Source organism: Prionailurus bengalensis, chromosome B1, assembly GCF_016509475.1.
Source record: "Prionailurus bengalensis isolate Pbe53 chromosome B1, Fcat_Pben_1.1_paternal_pri, whole genome shotgun sequence".
Classification (NCBI taxonomy): domain Eukaryota; kingdom Metazoa; phylum Chordata; class Mammalia; order Carnivora; family Felidae; genus Prionailurus; species Prionailurus bengalensis.
Genome location: NC_057344.1, coordinates 122588128 through 122609905, shown reverse-complemented (window position 1 = coordinate 122609905; position 21778 = coordinate 122588128). Strand labels below are relative to the sequence as shown.

At 43.5% G+C, this 21778-nt stretch overlaps 1 protein-coding gene across 1 annotated transcript in view; it reads left to right on the top strand.

The window, feature by feature from the left end:
• Nucleotides 1–14177, top strand: part of DAPP1 (dual adaptor of phosphotyrosine and 3-phosphoinositides 1) — a 53364-nt gene extending 39187 nt beyond the window's left edge. The window contains exons 5-9 of the mRNA XM_043571724.1: nt 5671–5718; nt 6963–7025; nt 8374–8459; nt 10842–10929; nt 12938–14177. Coding sequence (XP_043427659.1) covers nt 5671–5718; nt 6963–7025; nt 8374–8459; nt 10842–10929; nt 12938–13006 — 354 coding nt within the window. The 3' untranslated portion in view covers nt 13007–14177. The remainder of the gene's footprint in view (nt 1–5670; nt 5719–6962; nt 7026–8373; nt 8460–10841; nt 10930–12937) is intronic.
• Nucleotides 14178–21778: the final 7601 nt, after the last annotated feature.

Below are 21778 nucleotides of genomic sequence, written 5' to 3'. Positions count from 1 at the left end.
AGTGAGGATTCTAAGTACCTTGAAAATGGCACCTAGGGGTGCCTGGGTGGCTCAGTCAGTTAAGTGTCCAACTTCAGCTCAAGTCATGATCTTACAGTTTGTGGGTTTGGGCCCCCTATTGGGCTCAGTGCTGACAGCTCAGAGCCTAGAGCCTGCTTTAGATTCTGTGTCTTGCTCTCTCTCTGCCCCTCTCCCCTTGTCGTCTCTCTCCTTCTCTCTCTCAAAAATAAATAAACACTAAAAATAAAAAAAGAAGAAAATAGCACTTAAATTCTTCCCTTTACTTAGCTAAACAAGTTCTTGGTAGAATGGGCGAGAGATGTAGATGTTCACATAGTTGGCTAAACTGTTATTCTGCCACAAGTTTCTTATATTAAGAAAATTTGGGGGGCGGGGGCACCTGGGTGTCTTAGTCAGCTCAGGTCATGATCTGTGGTGCATGAGTTCAAGCCTCGCACTAGGCTGTCTGCAGTCAGCACAGAGCCTGCTTCAGATCCTCTGTCCCCCTCTGTCTCTGCACCTCCTCTCTCTCTCTCTCTCTCTCTCTCTCTCTCTCTCTCAAAAAAACAAATTAAATAAAAACATTAAAAAAAGGAAGAAAAAATTTTTTTACATCTCAATGGTCTGCAGAGGAACAATATTCCCCACTTTGACTATAAAACCTCAGGATGTTATTTTTTTCCTATTCTTTTTTTTCCCTCCTGAATGAAGGGTATGGACGGACGGACAGACAGAAAATATTTGCACTTCTTTTTTTAATTTCTTTTAATGTTTATTTATTTTTGAGGGAGAGACAGAATATGAGTGGGGGAGGGGCAGAGAGCGAGAGGGAGACACAGAATCGGAAGCAGGCTCCAGGCTCTGAGCTGTCAGCACAGAGCCTGACGTGACATGGGGCTCGAACTCACAAACCGTGAGATCATGACCTGAGCCAAAATCGGGCGCTTAACCAACTGAGCCACCGGGCGCCCCAACATTCACGCTCCTTTGCAATGTGGGCCTTTGTTCAATGTCAGTGCAACTCACTGTTCCTCAAGTCCATTTCTGTTTGCTCTATGAGCCGTGAGCCTGCAAGGAATCCTCCCAGAACTGCTTCCCTGCCCTGTGCTCAGAGCTCTCACACTCTCCCTCTCTGCCTTGCTTGCCAAATACTCCCGGGATAAGACATCAGGATTTGTGTGGATAATAAAGAAGACAAAAAATGAAATATGGAGAACCAACTCTAGACAGCAACTATGACACTTGAAAAAAATCATCCCTTGAAGGTATTAGGCTACAAATGACAAACGTGTGGCCTCTTTGCCTCTGCAGAACTTTTCCTACCCTGCCACCAAAGAGATCTTTCTTGAAAAGCGGATCTGTCACTTGACCTCCCTGCTTAACCTTGGGTGGTGGCCGCTGTCTTCCCCTCCCACCTGGCCCTGTTCATCCTTCTGGCCTCACCTCTGCTCCTCTCACACTCACGGTCATGTGCATCCCTCTGGCTCTGCTCCTTCTCCTCTCCCTGCCTCAGGTACACTGTGAACACCACTGCTGTGCCCTCACCCTTCAAGGCTCATCAGAGATTGGTGTCTCTCAGGAAGCCTTCCTGGGCACTTCCTAGCTTTGGTGAAAATGTACCCTTTTGTGCTCTGAGCACCCACTGTTCACTTTGATCCTGCCATCATCACGCTGGAGGCTAATAACCACTTGTGCATGTGTCTGCCGTCCCCGCGGTCTGACACTTCTCAGGACGAGAATCCGAGCTTGTCATTGGAGCTCTGTAGCCTAGCCTGGTTCCCAGGCGCACGTTACATTTTTTGCTACTCTGCTACGTCTCCTTGAAAGTAAGCATTGTGGGAATTGGGTGAAAGGGGTATTTTAGCTTTGTTAGAGTTGGAAGAGGAAGTATCAAACCTCAGAACCAGCAACATTTAGGAAAGCAAGACAATGAATAGTCCCAAGTCAGAACAGACCGAAGGCCAAATGAAGACTCACTCTTGGGGTGCCTGGGTGGCTCAGCCGGTTGAGCATCTGACTTTGGCTCAGGTCATGATCTCACGGTTCGCGAGTTCGAGCCCTGCGTCGGGCTCTGGTGCTGACAGCTCAGAGCCTGGAGCCTGCTTCAGATTCTCTGTCCCCCTTTCTCTCCACCCCTCCCCTGCTTGTGCTCTGTCTCTATCTTTCAAAAATGAATAAACATTAAAAAAAAACAGAAAAAGACTCAACTTCTAATCGTTTTCCAGCCAACCCACCCCTCCCTGACTTCGTCTTTATGCATCCTTACCGCCTTACCAATCACCTCACATCTCTTTCATTTGTCCAGTCCATGTAACTTCATATTCTCCTCAGCTACACCCCCCCTCCCCCACCGAGATCCCTGCTGCTACGCCCGCCCTCCCCCCACCCCTCACCGAGATCCCTGCTCAGGGTCAGCTGCACCATACTCTACTACGTGTGTTCTTTATCAACAGTAAATTGCAGGACCTGATCTGTAGAGCTGGCGCGAGCATGGGATGTAGCTCCCTTAGGTAGAAATAGACCTCTTTGAACCAAATTCTGAAAGCCTCATTGCTTACCTTCTTTGCTCACTCCGAGTATGGGATGGATTCCCCTGCCCAAGCATCTCAGTATGACTATACACAGAACGTTCTGTACAATGGGGTTTTTAAAACAGTGGTGACTGATTGGTGGAGTGCGGCTGCACCCACACTGCGGAATGACAAATCCATGAAGCTTATTGTGCATCAATACAGGCAGAAAGTTACCAACGTTTTCCGGTGTCGCAGGCAGAGAGAACAGTACAAAAGCCCTGAGGTGGGGACTAAACGGAGGTGCTTTGCAGACTGGCAAGATCAGAATGATTGGCATGAAGTGAGCGAGAGGGCAAGTGGTGGAAGATGAGATTATTGAGGGAAGGAGGGGTTGATCGCCTACAGCAGTGGGGTTCTTAAGGGGCCTGCTGCCCAGCTGAGTGTTTGGAAATTCACGGTGCTTTGGGGCCCTCCTGGCATCAGTGGGTGTCAAGAACTGAGAAGAGCCTTAGACTTCACCCACCCTGCTTGCAGACTAACAAAGCTCCACAGCCTCATGCCAGACTTCTGTGCGTCTGCCTTTCCTCTGGAGGGAAACAGTATTTCTATCTTCCAAAGTCATTTGCTCAGGAGCGCCTGGGTGGCTCAGTCAGTGACGCGTCCGACTTCGGCTCAGGTCCTGATCTCGAGGTTGGTGAGTTCGAGCCTCATTGGGCTCTGGGCCGACACTGCAGAGCCTGTTTGGGGTTCTCTCCTTCCTCCTCCCTCCTCTCTCTGCCCCTCCCCCACTTGCACTAAGGTTGTTTGTTCTACAAGCATGCCTTAAAAATAGCTCTGGGACAGGGGCGCCTGGGTGGCGCAGTCGGTTAAGCGTCCGACTTCAGCCAGGTCACGATCTCGCGGTCCGGGAGTTCGAGCCCCGCATCAGGCTCTGGGCTGATGGCTCAGAGCCTGGAGCCTGTTTCCGATTCTGTGTCTCCCTCTCTCTCTGCCCCTCCCCCGTTCATGCTCTGTCTCTTTCTGTCCCAAAAATAAATAAACATTGAAAAAAAAATTAAATAAAAAAAAAATAGCTCTGGGACAAAGGGCTGGTGCCTTGCTCATAAGACATACGGAAACATGAGAACCCCTGAAGACTTGTTTCCCAGCAAAGGCAGGGGCCATGGAGGCTAAATGTGCCACCACACATAGGGGAGAATTATCACGTCCAAAATGTCAGCTGTATTAACAATAGGAAAGGCCTTGTAGAGAAAATAAATACTTTATTTTTGTTCTAAGTGTCAAGGAGAAATGATACGGGTTTTGAGCAATGTAATTTAAGTTTTAAAATTTTAAGACGCTCATTCTCACCACTAAGTGCAAAGTGGAATGTGTTGCAAAGTTGGGGCGAGGTGCCCAGTTAGGGGGGCTGTTGGCGCAGTCCAGGGAGAGACGGTGGCAGTGGAAACCGAGAGCGGGGATAAGAACTGGTGAACTTCAGGGTGTGTTTTGAAGGTAGAAGAGACGAGACTTGCAACAGGTTGAATGTGGTATGTGAAGGAGTCACAGAGTAGGCCTCCTGCACTTTACTCATATGGCCAAGTTGGCAGGGGGGACGGGTTTGGCAGATGGGAAGAAGCAGTTCTGTTTTGGCTCTGGGAAATGTGAAATACCAATTGGTTCTGCTGATGGAGATTAAGTGAGATAATATATTTCAAGAGCCTGACATAGAATAGGTCCTATCTAAAATGTTAGCTCTCTGGGGCTCTTGGGTGGCACAGTTGGTTAAGCGTCCGACTTCAGCTCAGGTCATGATCTCATGGGTCATGGGTTCAAGCCCCGCATTGGGCTCTGTGCTGACAGCTCAGAGCCTGGAGCCTGCTTCCGATTCTGTGTCTCCCTCGCTCTCTGCCCCTACCCCACTCACACTCTGTCTCTGTCTCTGTCTCTGTCTCTCTCTCAAAACTAAGGACACATTAAAAAAATTTTTAATACAATACACTATAATACAATAAAATGTTAGCTTCCTGGGGTGCCTGGGTGGCTCAGTCAGTTAAGCATCGGAATCTTGATTTCAGCTCAGGTCATGATCTCACAATTCATGGGTTCGAGCCCCACATCTGCCAGTGTGGAGCCTTCTTGGGATTCTCTCTTTCACTGTCTCTCTGCCCCTCCCTTGCTCGCTCTCTCTCTCTCTCAAAATAAATAAATAAACTTAAAAAGTATAATAATAAAATGTCAGCTTCCTTAGCTTCCCTGCTATGGGATTCATCCTCTTTTTAATGACTCCTTCCTTCTAAAATTTCTGTTCCCTTTGCTTCTGCCACATTTTTCTCTCTTTATTCTGTTATCTTACTAATATAAGATACATTGTGACATCATAATAGAACAAAATACCCTATAAGGAATTTGGTTTCTTCAGAAATTTATGAAGTTACAAAATCTTCACCTTAGGGTCCTTGTTTTAGGCATATTTCTATTTGCACTGTTCCCCACCATTCCTTACATTTTATAGGTGCTAGCTATGTGTGTGATAGTTACCCTTGAATCAATGCTACATGAGTGAAGAAATGATTCATTGTCACTTCAAGTGTCAATAAATCTGCATTCCCGAAATTTCTTTCCACTGAACGGAGGCCTCGAGAGATGGTCTGTGAAAAAGGGATGCTAGGATAGCAGAGGATCACGTGATAAGATAAATATGGAAATGCTACCTCTACTGTTCCCTCTTAAAATTCACAAGGCATATTAGCATCATACAGACTCGGGGAAGTAAAGAAATGTCTCTCCTTAGTCCAGCGTTTCCCAAATGTATTGACCCAACATCAATCCACGGGTGTGTGCCTGGGTGCGTAATAGCCGTGCAACAATCAAAGCAATGGGTTTCACATGACACACTTTGCCAACCCCGACTTTCACAAGTGATGTGATGTGGCTTATATTTGCAAATTGCTAACTCAAGTTAGAAGAGAGTCTCTCACTTGTTGTCTGTTGCTATAGGATTCCCCCAGAAGATCCAGTCTGCAAACAGTTTCTCCCCACACAGGGAGGATGTTCAAGAAGGCGATTACTCAAAGATCAATGGCAAACTTGTGTTCCTTTTTAAAATAGGGCAGAAATAGACAAAAATCACGTTGTGATAGATCTGAGCTTTACTTGGTGCTTCTCTCTTTTTCAGCTGGGCACCAAAGAGGGTTACCTCACCAAACAGGGGGGCCTGGTCAAGGTAAGGAAATGGGTTTCTGCCTGGAGCCAGCCACAGAGAAAGAGAGCATGTCAGCAGACTCAATTCCCACGTTGACATTCTTTTAAAACATGCTTGCCCACTCATTTTGACCCAGTTAAAATATTTCTGTTTCAAGAGTTGATCTTTATGACTAATATTGGTCAAAATTCTGGAAACTCACTTGACTGTCTTTGGCAAAGTCAAATGTGTGAGAGTAGGCCTACAGTTAATACTCCCCAAAACTTACAGTCCTTTTAATGGAACAATAGAGGATGAAGGATGAAAGTAGCAAGTTGACTCTAGAACATTCTTCTTTTTCATTTTTTTTAGCAAAGAAGTGAAAATTGTATAAAATGTTTACCCAAAAGTAGGCCAAAAATATCACTGGCATTAACGTAACTACGTTATAAAATCCCAAAGGAAACACAGTTTAGAACTTTACTAGTGTGGGGTATCCAACTGTCCCTCCATTTACGTCATTGTACCAAGATGGCCTTCATGGAATAGGTCTACTCTTCCCTATTTTAAGAGTCGGGGCACTTAACCTCTCTCATGGGTACTGGCCTGCTTGAGTTCAACCTAAGTATTTATTTATTTGTGTCCCTACTAGACTGGATGCTTTCTAAGGATAAGAAGTATTTATATTCACAGCATATCTGTTTTTAAGTTCTCTGTTACCTCTTTTAACTGGACACATTGCCACCCGAGATGAGGGTTCTGTCGGTACGTAAGAAGGAGGAGGTGGGAAACACCAGTTCCTGCCATCAATACCGTGGAATTCTTAGGCAAGTCTTAGAAAATTATGTGGTTTGAGGTTCCTAAACTTCAATTTGTGTATTTGTTAAACAAGAATATTGGCATCATATAAGGATTGGCTATAATATATACGAACATCCAAGGATAGTATGTAGCATAGTAGGTGCTCACAAAATGGTATATATTCTTATTATAGAGTTAATAAGACAGACATTTAGTAGTTTGTTATAAATAACCTTGGATATTTATGATAGACCATTTCTTCTTATTTAAGTATGTCAATATCTCTATCTTCATTATGAACTTAAAGCATGAAATCACTTTAGTTTTTGTAGATTTTTTGAAACTTTTCTTCAGAAATGACTTACCACAACAATATTTTATTGGATCTAATCTTTTAGATACTATTGAAATTAAAGGAAACGATCCAGTTCCAAGATTGCATTCCTATATTCAAAACCTGCATGTTTTAATTATTTTTTTCTCAGACCTGGAAAACAAGATGGTTCACGTTGCACAGGAATGAGCTGAAATACTTCAAAGACCAGATGGTGAGAAACATAATGCCCTTTAAAAATCAGCTCTCTAGATGCAAAGAACATCTGCCTTTGAAATCCCTGAGATTTTCTTTATGAGTACCTGAAACGCCAATAAGTGATTGGAAATGTGTGTTCTTGATTCCTGATATGAGAGTTGTTTTCTTTTTAAGTAATCTTTACCCCCAACATGAACCCTCGGGGTTCAAACTCACAACCCCGAGATCAAGAGCTGCATGCTCCACTGACAGAGCCAGCCTTGTGCCTTAGGCAGAGTTCTTCCGCAAGGATGAGATGTGTGTCCCAGAAACGGATCTTTTGAACTGCTAAACCAGCTTCCCAAGGCACATCATTCCCTTGTTTAGGGCAATGGGTTTGTTGTCTTGCTGGGGTGTGTTAGCTTTGTCTGCAGCAGTTTCTCCCTTTAGTATAAAATATGTCCATTTCCCATGCCCATTTCATGAAGCCAGTTTGAAATTATTTTATTTCTTCTCACTTTCCCTACACCAAATTTCCGAGAAAGTAGACGTTTAAAAACATGAAAGAAAAATATGACTCCCTTCTGTGTTTAAAATCCATCTCCAATAAGACAAATATATGGCTTCACTCATATGAGGACTTTAAGAGACAAAAACAGATGAACACAAGGGAAGGGAAGCAAAAATAATACAAAAACAGGGAGGGGGACAAAACATAAGAGACTCTTAAATATGGAGAACAAACAGAGGGTTACTGGAGGGGTTGTGGGAGGAGGGATAGGCTAAATGGGTAAGGGGCATTAAGGAATCTACTCCTGAAATCATTGTGGCACCATATGCTAACTAACTTGGATGTAAATTAAAAACAAATAAATTATTAATAAAATAAAATAATTTAAAAAAATCCATCTCCACTAAATTTAAATTGATAAAGGAGCACCTGGGTGGCTCAGTGGGTTGAGCATCTGACTTCGGCTCAGGTCATGATCTCACGGTTGATGAGTTCGAGCCCCCCGTGGGGCTCTGTGCTGACAGCTCAGAGCCCTGGAGCCTGCTTTGGAATCTGTGTGTCCCTCTCTCTGCCCCTCCCCCACTCATTTTCTGTCTCAAAAATAAATAAACATTTAAAAAATTTTTAAATAAATAAATAAAATAAATTGATAAAGACAATCTCTTCCTAACGTCCAGTTTTCATGAATAGCAAATCCCCAAACCAGGGGTTATGACTTCCCTTCAGGAAGGTTCTCTATGATCGGTCCCCTTAATGAAAGTAAAATCGACAAGGGCATATAATGAATGGAAGATTTTTAGGGGGATAAATGATGGACAAATTTGTGTGTTTTATTGTGATGACATATAAGTTGCTTTCTTTTTCTTTTTTGAAGTCACCAGAACCAATTCGGATCCTAGACTTAACAGAATGTTCAGCTGTACAATTTGATTATTCACAGGAAAGAGTAAACTGTTTTTGGTAAGTTGTCTTGTAAGGAAATGATTTTAAACGTCTTCTTGGCAGACAATTACTTTAGCTGAGGAATAAAAAAACCCTGTATGTACAAAAGTCTTGATCTGAGGGGCATGGATGTAACTAACACACGGCGTATGTATGTTAGGAATGCTACAGCTGAGCGTGACATAATACCTCATTTAAAGTGACTTAAACCAATAAGCAGGTCCGGCAGCATAACTGTTTACGTTGTACACTGCATAAGTATATACGTAACAGAATGCCACCAACATCTCAGCTTTATTCCTTTGGAGTTTTTTACTCATTTAAAATTTTAACTTTGTTGACTGCAACAATGGGTGATTTGTATTATTATGACTATTTCTGGCAGATAACACAAAAGTGTTTCGTTCTAACCTAATCAGTGCATCATGACAATTCTCTGACTAGGAGACGTGTCTTGAAAAAGGAGTGCTTTATTTTCCATCAACCTTAGTGTTTTTCAAACATACCCACATACCTTTCAGTTAGATGCATTATAAGTATTTTGCCATTACCTGCTATATCTCTCTCCATTCACTTTTTTTCCTGAACAAATTGAAAGTAAGTTGGAGACATCATGGCACTTTATCTATATATACCTGGGCATGTACTCCCTAAGAATAACAGTGTCACCATTACACATCCAAGAAAATGAACGTTAATTCTGTAACATCTACCAGTAATGGATATCTTTTAAAAATTCACTTAAAGGGGGGTGCCTGGGTGGCTCAGTTGGTTGAGCAACCAACTTCAGCTCAGGTCATGATCTCACGGCTTGTGAGTTCGAGCCCCACATTGGGCTCTGTGCTGACAGCTCAGAGCCTGGAGCCTGCTTCGGATTCTGTGTCTCCCTCTCTCTCTCTGCCCCTCCCCGACTCATGCTCTGTGTCTGTCAAAAATAAATATTAAAAAAAAATTTTTTTTAAGAAAAATTCACTTAAAGGTACCATACGAGCCAGCAGCGGGGGGGTGGGGGGGTGGGGGGTGGGGTTATTGGTTATATAACAAAATATCAGGAGGCAGGCAGCTAACGTGACAAGATGGGAGCCAATGTCCCTACATTACTCTTGACCTTGAGCAATTCATTTGCTACTTTAGTGTCCAAGATAACTACTCCAGCTTTAGGCCTCACATTTTCATGTCAGTCATGAAGAAGGATGTAGGGATGGGATCACCCATACCTGTCCCTTTTTATCAGGAAAGCAGGCATTTTCTCGGAAATCTATCAGATTTCCCCTCCTATCTCATTGGCCAAGGCTGGGTCCCATGGCCATCCGCAGCAGCAGGGAAAGCGAGAAAACTAGTATGATCATAATTGGCTCCAGCTAATTATAATTTATTGCCTGGGGTTCTGTTAGCAAGAAGAAAGGAAAAATTATCTGCATTAATAGGCAATTAATAATGTCTCTCACAGGGAGTAACGAACAATGACAATTCCAGAAACCAGTTCTATATAGTACCACCATTATCCCCTCACCACCCAACCGGGCCTCACATCAAGGTTTACCTTCTATACACAGGGACTTACTTCTTGTCTATTCAACGTTAATCACTGATACAAACAAGATATGCTGCTTTGGCTTTAGGATATAGAAACCCTTCTGACTTAGAGCGGAAGGCTTTTTAAAATTTTTTCTCACGAGAGAAGAAAAAAGGATTCTTAGTGTTTCGCATCTCAAGTATAAGGACGGGAAGTATGGGCAAGATGTAAGTTAGGGCTGATCTTTTTAATCAAAAGATTTGACTAGATAGCCAAAGAGAGACAGTCAACGAAGAGCTACCATATTCCTAGAATAAGTTTTCATGCCAGTAGGAAAGTTGGTCTTCTTCTAAGCAGAGATGAACTCATGACACAGTGGGCAAAATGAATAGTTGAGATTTATTATCTTTTTTTTTTTCCTGTCCTAATTAGTTAAAAGTACCTACATCCAACAAAGCAGCTTATTTCTCACTGAATCAGGCCAACACAAATGGGTTTCTTCAGCAAACTCTTACCCGTCTTGCTGATTCTTTGAATCATAGCACGCGTTCGGAGTCATTTAACACATCAGCTGAATAAACACACAAGTGCTGTATTCAGTCTGAGACATAACCCTACAAAAGGATATGGGGGTGTCCTGGACATGTTTTTTTTTTCTGTTTTGACTTCTCATTAGAAAATATAAACTGACCAGTAATAATACTATGAACCCACAGCTTCCTCCACATTTCTGCCCTTTGCTGGCAGGAATCACTCTGTATTTATCAGTTCTTCAAGTTGCTCTTTGTTGATTATTTTTTCCTGTTGAATATTCTAATTACTGTTCAGCTAATACATTCAACCAACCACCTGGAGTATCTTACGTTTTTCTTTCATCTTCTCAGCTTAGTGTTTCCATTCAGGACATTTTATCTCTGTGCAAAGACAGGAGTGGAAGCTGACGAGTGGATCAAGATATTACGCTGGAAACTGGTGAGTTATACAAGTCCTCTTGATGTCTAGTACTCAGAAATAACATGTTGACAACTTCAAACATATTTCTATTGAAAGTGTCAGACTATCTCCAAGAACGAATGGGGTGTCCACTGGCAGACTTCTTGTGAGTCACAGAAGGCATGGAGATGGGGGTAAAAGAGAAAGGACAGGGCTACCCTGGGGTCTCAGCCCTGGAGCCTTAGCCTCTCGCCCTCAAGATTAGTCTTCCTTTGAGTGGGTGGCCTGGTCCAATTTTGCCTGGAGGACATGTGGGACTGGAAGGTCAGACAGAGGAAAGCCGCCATATTTCTATAATAGAAATTCCTTTTAAATAGAGAAGGAAGGGGCGCCTGGGTGGCTTGGTCGGTTAAGCGTCCGACTCCGGCTCAGGTCATGATCTCACGGTCTGTGAGTTCGAGCCCCGCGTCGGGCTCTGTGCTGACAGCTCAGAGCCTGGAGCCTGTTTCAGATTCTGTGTCTCCCTCTCTCTCTGCTCCTCCCCTGTTCATGCTCTGTCTCTCTCTGTCTCAAAAATAAATAAACGTTAAAAAAAAAATTAAAAAAAAAATAAATAAATTGAGAAGGAAGATTGATTGCTAGAGGAACTTCCCTTAGCTTCCAGTCTTTGTGAAGATCAAGCATGAAATGTGGTTTATCTGCTTTCTTACAAGGTGCTTATAAAAATTCACCAGTCAGGGGCGCCTGGGTGGCGCAGTCGGTTAAGGGTCCGACTTCAGCCAGGTCACGATCTCGCGGTCTGTGAGTTCGAGCCCCGCATCGGGCTCTGGGCTGATGGCTCAGAGCCTGGAGCCTGTTTCCGATTCTGTGTCTCCCTCTCTCTCTGCCCCCTCCCCCATTCATGCTCTGTCTCTCTCTGTCCCAAAAATAAATAAACGTTGAAAAAAAAAATTTTTTTTAATAAAAAAAATGAATAAAAATTCACCAGTCTCATACATTTTTTGTATATGTGTTTGCAACTTACTGAGTTGTTAGTCAAGAACATGTCCTTACAGCTTTCTAAAATTTTCTATAAATACCATCCTGAATCCCTTGATGTTTTCAAACATCAACAACTTTTCTTATTTTCTTTTTTTTTTTTTTTATGAAGAAACTTGTTGAATATTCTTTTGTAGATGCTGGGACTTTTGCTTTTGGTTGTATTTTCAGTTTGAAATCCAAATAAGTATACCACTCATTTTTATTTTTTATTATTTAAAAACATTTTTGAAATGTTCATTTATTTTGAGAGACAGAGAAATAAGAGAACAAGCAGGGGAGGGACAGAGAGAAGGAGATAATCCCAAACAGGCTGAGTGCTGTCAGTACAGAGCCTGATGCAGGGTTCGAACACACAAACCGAGAAATCATGACCTGAGCCAAAATCAAGAGTCAGACACTTAACTGATTGAGTCACCCAGTCTCGCCCCCCCACCCCATTCATTTTTAGATAGTTCCAATGTATTTGATACTCAGTGGGGAACTACTTTGCCACATGAAACATTTGCTCAGATAATCAATTTTTTATTCTTTGTATTCTGTAATTATGCAAGTGACACATCATTATTATAGAAAAATTAAAGTAAAAGTACATCAAACTCACACACTTTCAGACTTCTCCCTGTGCAAATATTTAAAAATCAAAATTTAATCACTCTTTACATACATACTCCACTGGCAATGTGTCATAAACATTTTTCCCTATTAATAAATTTAGATCTAAGTATTCATTTTGATTCATTGAATAGTATTTCATTTTATGAATTACCGTAACTATTAGGCCAGTTCCCAATTTGTACATGTTTTAGCAACTACTTTTCAATATTTATCCTGCAAAAAGTACGGAAAGCCATACTGAAATTCGGTGGGGGGTAGGGGTGTCACGTGTTCATTAACTTACAGATGCAATGTGTCCTTACTAACCAGCATGTCTTATTTAATATTTGCTAAGTTCGTTATCATAAAATTGCTCACCAGTAAATATGTATGTGTGTATGCTCTATTACAGTCTCAAATAAGAAAGCAGCTCGACCAAGGGGAAGGCACAATCCGATCTCGGTCGTTTATCTTTAAATAGGCCTTCCCTGCCCAAGCGCGCAGGGCGGAATGGACCCTGATGTTGTGATCCACAGCAGGCTTCAGACGAAAGCTGACTAAGGCTTTTTCTTTCAAAACAAACCAAAAGCACATGCAGATTTGGACCTTTCGGAACCCACCACATTTGCTGACTTGTGGGTAACTGCTTGCCCTTCAGGATGTTGTCACCTCCGTGAGAATACCAAAGCTGTCATCGTTCTGATGGAAGCCGATGAAACCACCAACCCAGGCGTGCTCACTTTTAGGAAATGTAGAAGACAAAGGGGTTTTGTGTTCTCTCATTGCGGTCCCCAAGCCGCATGGCATCCCATTCTGCATCACAGTCAGCTCCTCCGACATCCAGGTTGTGCTATCAACCAGGAAGGGAACAGCTATGTGCTTTGACTGCTTCTACAGAAAGTGCCTAGAAATAACAAACACCGAAGATTGAGGATGGGGGCAGCGCTGGTTCTGTTTTTTGTTTTTGTTCTTTCTTTATACAGAAAACCAAACAAAACCAAAATGGGAAATTTCTTTTCTCTTCAGAACAGGCTCAGGCATCTAGTGGGTCCTTCCTTCCCTTCTAATGATAAGCCCGTGAGAAGTACATGTCCTACCGGCTATTAAGTAGGATGAGAAAGAAAAAGGAAGGTAATCATTTTGGGGAAAATGTTTTAAAGAGTAGGAAAGCCTAACTTGAGGAAAGGTAATAAAAGAGCCGGTTACTGGTAGCTTAATAACAATCCGTGTTATCAGTATTATAACTAGAACAATAACAGAGTATTTGTAAGCGCTGGGTTCTCTTCATGCAACATCTCTGCGAACAGACTGAGAGACTTGTGAAGCCGAGTGTGTTGGGACAGTCCCTTCCCCAGGGCGAGCTGCCGGTGTCGGCCTGGGGCAAGTCAGAATTCCCTGGCACTGAGATAGCTGAGCACTCTCGCCTTATTCAAGAGCAACTTCTGTGGCCACATGAAGGAGCAACACTAAGTCCGCAGGAAACGAACAATGATGTGTTACAGCGCATTTTCGAACTACAAAAAGAGGATTGAAATAGGGTAACGAGATACTGGCATCCAGAGCTCAAACAGATTCTAACCCCTTCTCTTATCTTTATGAATACTGCTTTTTTTTTTTTTTTTTTTTTTTTTTTAGATAGACGTTTAAAGGGACAGAAAAGTGGAGGGAGACCCCAAATACAAGAGATTATGGTATATGGTGCGAAGCGATGTCGTAACACTGCTTTTGCAGTTCCAAATGCGTACCTTGACGAAAAAGTTGCTTCTGTTACTCAAAACATCTGGGACTCAGAGATTACATTCCATTTTTGTGTATTTCAACAAGGTTTTTCATGTATTTTGTTATGTTTGTATCATATGAGATAAAGCAAATGGCAACTTAAAAATGTATTATGTCGGGGCGCCTGGGTGGCGCAGTCGGGTAAGCGTCCGATTTCAGCCAGGTCACGATCTCGCGGTCCGTGAGTTCGAGCCCCGCGTCAGGCTCTGGGCTGATGGCTCGGAGCCTGTTTCCGATGCTGTGTCTCCCTCTTTCTCTGCCCCTCCCCCGTTCATGCTCTGTCTCTCTCTGTCCCAAAAATAAATAAACATTGAAAAAAAAATTAAAAAAAAAATGTATTATGTCAAGTTCACAAAGTAAGCAGTTGCAAATGAATCTTCACTGAGATGTGCGGTTCATGTTTTATTTTCTCAGAACCAAGTTTTTCTTTGTGTAGGTAATGTTGTTCCTACTTTTTGTAAACTATGTCCTGTTTATTTATATTCTTTGGTTAAGTTTATTAAAAAGAGCATTTTGCTGTGCCTGTAATATTTTGCTATTAAAATATATTTTATCTGTAATTTAAAAGGAAATACAACTGATTAATGTCATAAATGGCAATGAAGAATCCACTTCTGTTAGACTGTGTGCTATGAAGAATTTGGAGTTGAAGAAATACTCTCGGTCTTGAAGGAGTTCTTAGTTAATATGGGAAAGATAATAAATAAATACATACAGGGGCACCTGAGAGGCTCAGTTGGTGAAGCATCTGACTCTGGATTTCAGCTCAAGTCATGATCTCATAGTTCATGGTCTTGAGCCCTGCATCGGGCTCTGTGTTGACAGCTCAGAGCCTTGAGCCTGCTACAGATTCTGTGTCTCCCTCTCTCTCTGCCCCTCCCCTGCTTGTGCTCTCTCTCCGAAAATAAATAAAATTAAAAAAAAAAAAGGTGGGGGGCGCCTGGGTGGCTCAGTCGGTTGTGTGTCCGACTTCGGCTCAGGTCATGATCTCACAGTTTGTGGGTTCAAGCCCTCCGTCAGGCTCTGTGCTGATGGCTCAAAGTCTGGAGCCTGCTTCAGATTCTGTGTCTCCCTCTTTCTCTGCCCCTCCCTGACTCATGCTCTGTCTGTCTGTCTCTCTCTCAAAAATAAAAAGAAACATTTTTTAAAAATTTTAAAAATTAAAAAAATAAAAATACGGGGCACTTGGGTGGCTCAGTTGGTTAAGTGTCCGACCGTTGGTTTTGGCTCAGGTCTTGATCTCACAGTTTGTGGATCCAAGCCCCACATCAGTCTCTGTGCTGACAGCTCCAAGCCTGCCTGGGATTGTCTCTCTCTCCCTTTCTGCTTCTCCCCTGCTCGTGCTCACCTACTTGCTCTCTCTCTCTCAAAATAAATTTAAAAACTTAAAAAGTACACACACACACACACACACACACACGCACACACACACACACACACATACATCCATGATCACGTATAGAACTAAGTAACACAAATTCTGCGCATGAGGCACACAAAGCTACATGATGGAGAGTATACTTCAGCGGGGATACAGTCATTTTTTGGAGGGTTTGGACATGAAGAGGTCAAGCTCACCTATAACATAACATACTATGCATTTGTACTCCACTAGATGCTTTACCTGCTCTCAGCAGCCCTGAAAAGGGGTCACGATTTTGCCCCCTGCCAGGAGCCTGCTATTTCTTCAAATCCAAGATAAGGGAGGATGGTTTATGCCAACAGCAGATGGGAGTGGGGCCGTCTGGGAGAACAGCCAGCGGGGTGTCTGCATCAGGTCCCTTCCACTACCAGGTATGTGTTTATCCTAAAGGAAGTGCCACTTAAGACACAGCCAAAGTATTAGCAGGTATTCTCAGAACGCCACCTAGGAAAATCTTGCCCCACAGCAACACTGTTCCCTCTGGACTAGCGGAGTCACCCCCAGGGTATGCCTCTGAGGGCAACCTGTCCGCTATGACAGAGCCACTAGGAATCAGAACACTCAGTGGGCCACAGCCCTTCTCTTCCCACCCACATGATGTGGGTGCTTCCATCTTTGCCCCTCCCATTCGCCACGCACAGGTCAGAGAGTCAGGCTGTGTCCCTATTTCAGGCAAAGAGCAAGAGAACAGTATGGCGTTAACATCGATCCTACTTCCCTTCCCCTCCACTACTTCAGGTCGGTTGCAACAAACCCGTATTTTTGCCAGACTCCTCCGAGCCAAGTATGCTTCATAGCAGATTCCAGGCTAGAGCCTACACTCAATCACTTTGGACTCAGGCCGTCTGGGCATGATGCCCCGCAGTTTCCTCAAGTCATGTGCCGTGAAGGACCAGGCTTTCTTTTTCTTTTTTTAAATTTCTGATCTATCACCGACTGAGATTTTGTAAAATCCAATAAAAATAAGTCGTTAGAGACACGAACTCAAACTACAAATAGCACAACCTCAAGTTCTTATTATCAAAAACAACAGACATGAAGTTGGTTCCGCCTCATTGCTGTTGTTTAAACACTGACTCTCAACACTTACTCTCTTACTTTTGTACTTGTCACGTGCCGCTCACAGGCGTTAATAGCCCAGTTTGTGGACCACATTTCTAGTCGCTCTGGTCTAGTGAACTGGCAGATAAAAGGAGCCAAGAGCCTTCTCGAGAAAGAATGCACCCGAGGGAAGAGAAGGTTGTGGTGCAAACGTCTTATTGATGGATTATGGACACTCGCCATAGGGGAGGGGTGATTCTGAGCACATTCTTGTCTGTTACGCCCACAGCAAGCCACAAAGGAGCGTTCTCACTAGGGTCTTAAGGGGAAGACATTGGGATAGTGTGTTGGGTCACATTTATAGCTGTGAAGACCATGCCCTTAAGTCTTCCACAGTGTGTCTAGGCACTCAGCACAGCGGCAGGGGCCAGGGGTTGAGCTCATCCCAGAGAATGAAATTGGCAGATGCCTGCAAAAACTGGTTTCAGGAGCGTATGGGAAGTGCTCTATGGGGAACCCCAGAGACACTTGGAAGACATCTGAGAGGAACTGGATTTTCCACAGAAGCCACGAGGATGAAACCAGAGAAGCGTGGCCAGTGAGTTCCTGAGCCTGTGGTTATTTCTCCACTTCTAGAATGCTTAATTGGTGTAGACTTACTCAGTAACTGGCAAGATACACAGCCTGGTTTTCTGAGCTGCGTTGTGAGGGCTACTATAGTCGGAAAGGACAAATGTAAGTCACTGGAACCGTCTCTATTCTGGAAGATTGTAAACCAGAAACAATATTTGGGGAGGGGTTTCAGAGATTAGTGCCACCATCATCCCCATGCAGCCCACCCGGGGGACCCGTGCAGAAAATAGATGGATCCTAGAGAATGACAGTGGATTATCACAAAATTAATCAGGTGGTGACTACGATCACAGCTACTGTTCCAGATGTGATTCCATTTCTTGAGGAAATTAACAAATCCCCTGGTCTCTGATGCGCAGCTATTGATCTGGCAAATGTATTTTTCCTGATAGCTATTAGTAAAGACTGCCAGAAGCAGCCTGCTGTATCCGGCACGGCCACCAATACACCTTTCACTACCCTACCTCAGAGGTTTACCAGTTCAGCCCCATGTCATAATTTAGTCCACACCAACCCTGATCACACTGCTCCTAAGACATCACATGGGTCCACTGCGCTGATGACATTAGGCTGATTGGACCTAAGGAGCAAGAAGTAGTAACGACTCTAGACTTTTTGGTAAGACATTTGTTTGAGGGTGGGAAATAAATTCAGGGGCTTTCCACATCACTGAAACTCTAGGGGTCCGGTGGTGTGGACAGGTCAGGTATCTTTTCTTTTTTAAAAAAAAAAAAATTTTTTTTTTTGGATGTTTATTTATTTTTGAGGCAGAGACAGAATGTGAGTGGGTTGGGGCAGAGAGAGAGGGAGGCACAGAATCTGAAGCAGGCTGCAGGCTCCGAGCTGTCAGTACAGAGCCTGACACGACGCTCGAACTCACGAGCTGTGAGATCATGACCTTAGCCGAAGTCGGATGCTCAATCGAGTGAGCCACCCCGGCCCCCCTCAAATATCTTTCCTAAGGTAAAGGATACCTTGTTGCATCTGGCCCCTTTTGCAGCCAACCAAAGGCACAATACCTAATGGACCTCTTTGGATTCCGGAGGCAATATACTGCTCATCTTGCTGATGGAACTTGTTGCCTTTACCATGTTCCCCAACATCCTAAAGTCGCAGGCCTGACAGAGTGGCAGAATGGCCTTTGAAGACTCGGTTACAGCCCAGCTGGGGCAAAGTCCCCATGTTCTTGCGCTGTGCTAGTTTAGAGGCATTTGTTCCAAAGGGAGGAATGCTTGCACCGGGCGACACAATGATTCTAACACGCTGGACATTAAGACTGCTACCAGCTACTTTGGGCTCCTATCTCTGATTCAACAGATGAAGGGAATTACCGTACCGGCTGGAATGACGGATCCTGATTCCCTGGGGGAAACGGGGCTGCTACTGCACAATGGAGGTAATAGTATGTTCCAAATACAGGGGATCCTCTAAGGGATCTCAGTACCACCAAGTCCTGTGACTACAGTCAATGGAAAACTACAATTCAATTCAGGGAGGACAGCCAATGGCCTGGACTCTTCAGGAATAAATGTTTGGGCCACCCCACCAGGCACAGCCACGACCAGCTTGCTGAGGGAGAGGGAGTATGGAATGGGTAATAAAAAGCAGTTCTAAATACCAGCTACAACTACATACCCAGTGGGAAAAACAAAGACTCTGATTACCTTTCTTCCTTGTTTTGTGTGTACATAAACAAATATGTACATATTATAAATACACACATAGTAAGCACATCTTTTTTCTTCCCTCTGGTATCCTCTTATTACCTACCATAAGATATATTAAAAATGGTTAACCTTACATCACAGCATTTAAGCTATAGTATATGAAGGAGAGAAGTGAGCATGACCCAAGAACATCGCATCCTCTTCTGGGGAGAGTTAACATGTTTTCTGTATGTGGGTTAGTTGTTTGATGTTAGAAGTACTTTATGTGGAGATTAAGGATGCTTTAGGAAGATGTACACGATGCCAAGCTGACAAGGGTAGACTGTGAATGTTATTCTGTGTGTCAGCCTAGCGAGGCTGGAGGACCCAGTTATTCAATAGACCATGAACCTACATGTTATGTATTTTGTAGCTGTGCTTCACACCCATCTATAATCCACTGAATTTAAATAAGAGTTATCCTCGATAATACGAGGGACTTCATCAATCAGTTAAAGGTTAGCCTTGGGGTGCCTGGGTGGCTCAGTTACTTAAGCGTCCGACTTCGGCTCAGGTCATGATCTCACGGTTCATGACTTCGAGCCCTGCACCCGGCTGTGCTGACAGCTCAGAGCCTGGAACCTGCTTCAGATTCTGTGTCTCCCTCTCTATCTGTCCCTCCCCCACTCACTCTCTCTCAAAAATAAACATTAAAAAAAAAAAAAAAAAAGCCTTAAGAGCAAAACTGAGGTTTCCAAGTGGAAATTCTGCCTTAAGACTGCAGCCTCAGATGTGAGGGTGATCTGGCTGCGACATCTGTCACCCCACTGATCGCCAGGGTTGATTCGGCTGATCTGCCTGGCGAGGCGGGTGTCCCCTTCCTTCCTCACCACTCCCATGTGCGTCCCTCCGAAAGCTGAGTGCTCCATCGAGGCGGAGGACCTTCCCCGATAGAGGAGGACCGTTCTTTGGTCAAGGGTATACGAGTAGCTGCACTCCCCTGCTAGAACCTCCAAACAAGCTCTCAAGGTTCACCTGGAGCAGAACGTAGGGTAGCCAAGCTTCCAAGACTCCAGACACATCCAAATGAGGCGTTGCACGTGGCAATTTGCCTTTGTTTAAAAAAAAAAAAAAAAAAGACTGCAGGCTCAGCTCCTGCCACAGCTTTCCCAGCCTTCTAACCTGCCCTACAGATTCTGGACCAGCCAGTTCCCACAATCACATAAACCCACTCCTTGAAATCAATTTAATACATATATAGCTTACTACTTCTGTTTCTCTGGCAATCCCTGATTGACACAATTTTCTTCCCCAAATACCCCATCACCATATTATTATAAATTGTGTTCGCTGGAATACTTAAATTTTATTGTGTTTGAATTTAAAAATTCAGAAACCACCAATGAAGTTTACAGTAAAAAGGCTCAGTCGTGGGCTCCCTGTCCCCCAGGTGCCTAGTCTACTATTGCCACCAGGTTCTTCTGTGTATCTTCAGAGACAAGTCTACCATATGCAACCAAACATGAACACATGCGTGTATTTTTCTTCTTATATATAAACTGCAGCATACCATGCAATCTCACACCATGCTTTTGTCACTGAACGTCATGTCGTGGATTTCTATCCCAGTAACTAAAGAACTGCTCCATTCTTTTTTTCATTGGGCAAATGTAGTCATTAATGTAACCAATCCTCTACAATTAGGGTGACCAAATAATTTCTTACCTAAAGTGGGACACTTGACAGATGAAAGGAGCGTTAATGACACCAACACCAGCAGGTATAACTGGTATGTTAAGCCCAGAACATAGGATCACCCTGTCTATGAGGAGTCATTCAGGTTGTTTCCAATCCTTTGTCATTACCAAGGTGCAATGAATACACTTATAAATATATAATCTTGCACATGCCCCTTTTGTATCAGTAGAAATTTCTAGAAATGGAATTGCTGGGTGGGAGGACAATTTCTTCTAATCATCTTGACTGGTCACAGGGTGCTCAAATTAAACATTTCGTGTCTTCGAGGATGTTTCCATACCACTCCATCTGTGGACTAAGTGGATTGCCCTCTGCAGTGAGGGTGGGGTTCAACCAACTCACGGAGAGTCTGAATAAAACAAAAGCTGGAGAAAGGAGGAATTTGCCCCTTTGTTTGCCTCACCCATGAGTTGGGACATCTTATCTTCTGCCCTCAGTGGATTTACACCAGTGGCTCCCCCTGGTTCTCTAGCTTGCAGATCATGGTACTTCTCGGCTTCTAGAATTATGAAAGGCAATTCCTCATAGTAAGTCTTTTATATTTAAAAGTCATAATACATACTTATACTAAAAGGTATATATCCTACTGGTTCTGTTTCTCTGGAGAATCCTAATAAACTAGGCCAAAGGTTATGTGCATTTGGAAGTTTGACAGATTACCAAAAAGTCCTATAACCTAGTGGGTTGAGTGTTGGAATCTTTATTTCGCCTCAGGTCATGATCTCACAGTTGTGAGATCACCAACCCTGTGTCAGGCTCTGTGCTGAGCTTGGAACCTGCTTGGGATTCTTTCTCTCTCCCTCTTTGCCCCTCCCCTGGCTCATGCGCTCTCAAATATTTTTTTTAAAATTGCCTGTCCTACTTACTGAGTAATCCTTTTCCCACGGACTTATGTCAAATTCATAATGTTTTAAGTTCTTGTATGTACGTACTGAAGTCTGTTTCTGGGTTAGTTTGTTCCATTGATCTGTCT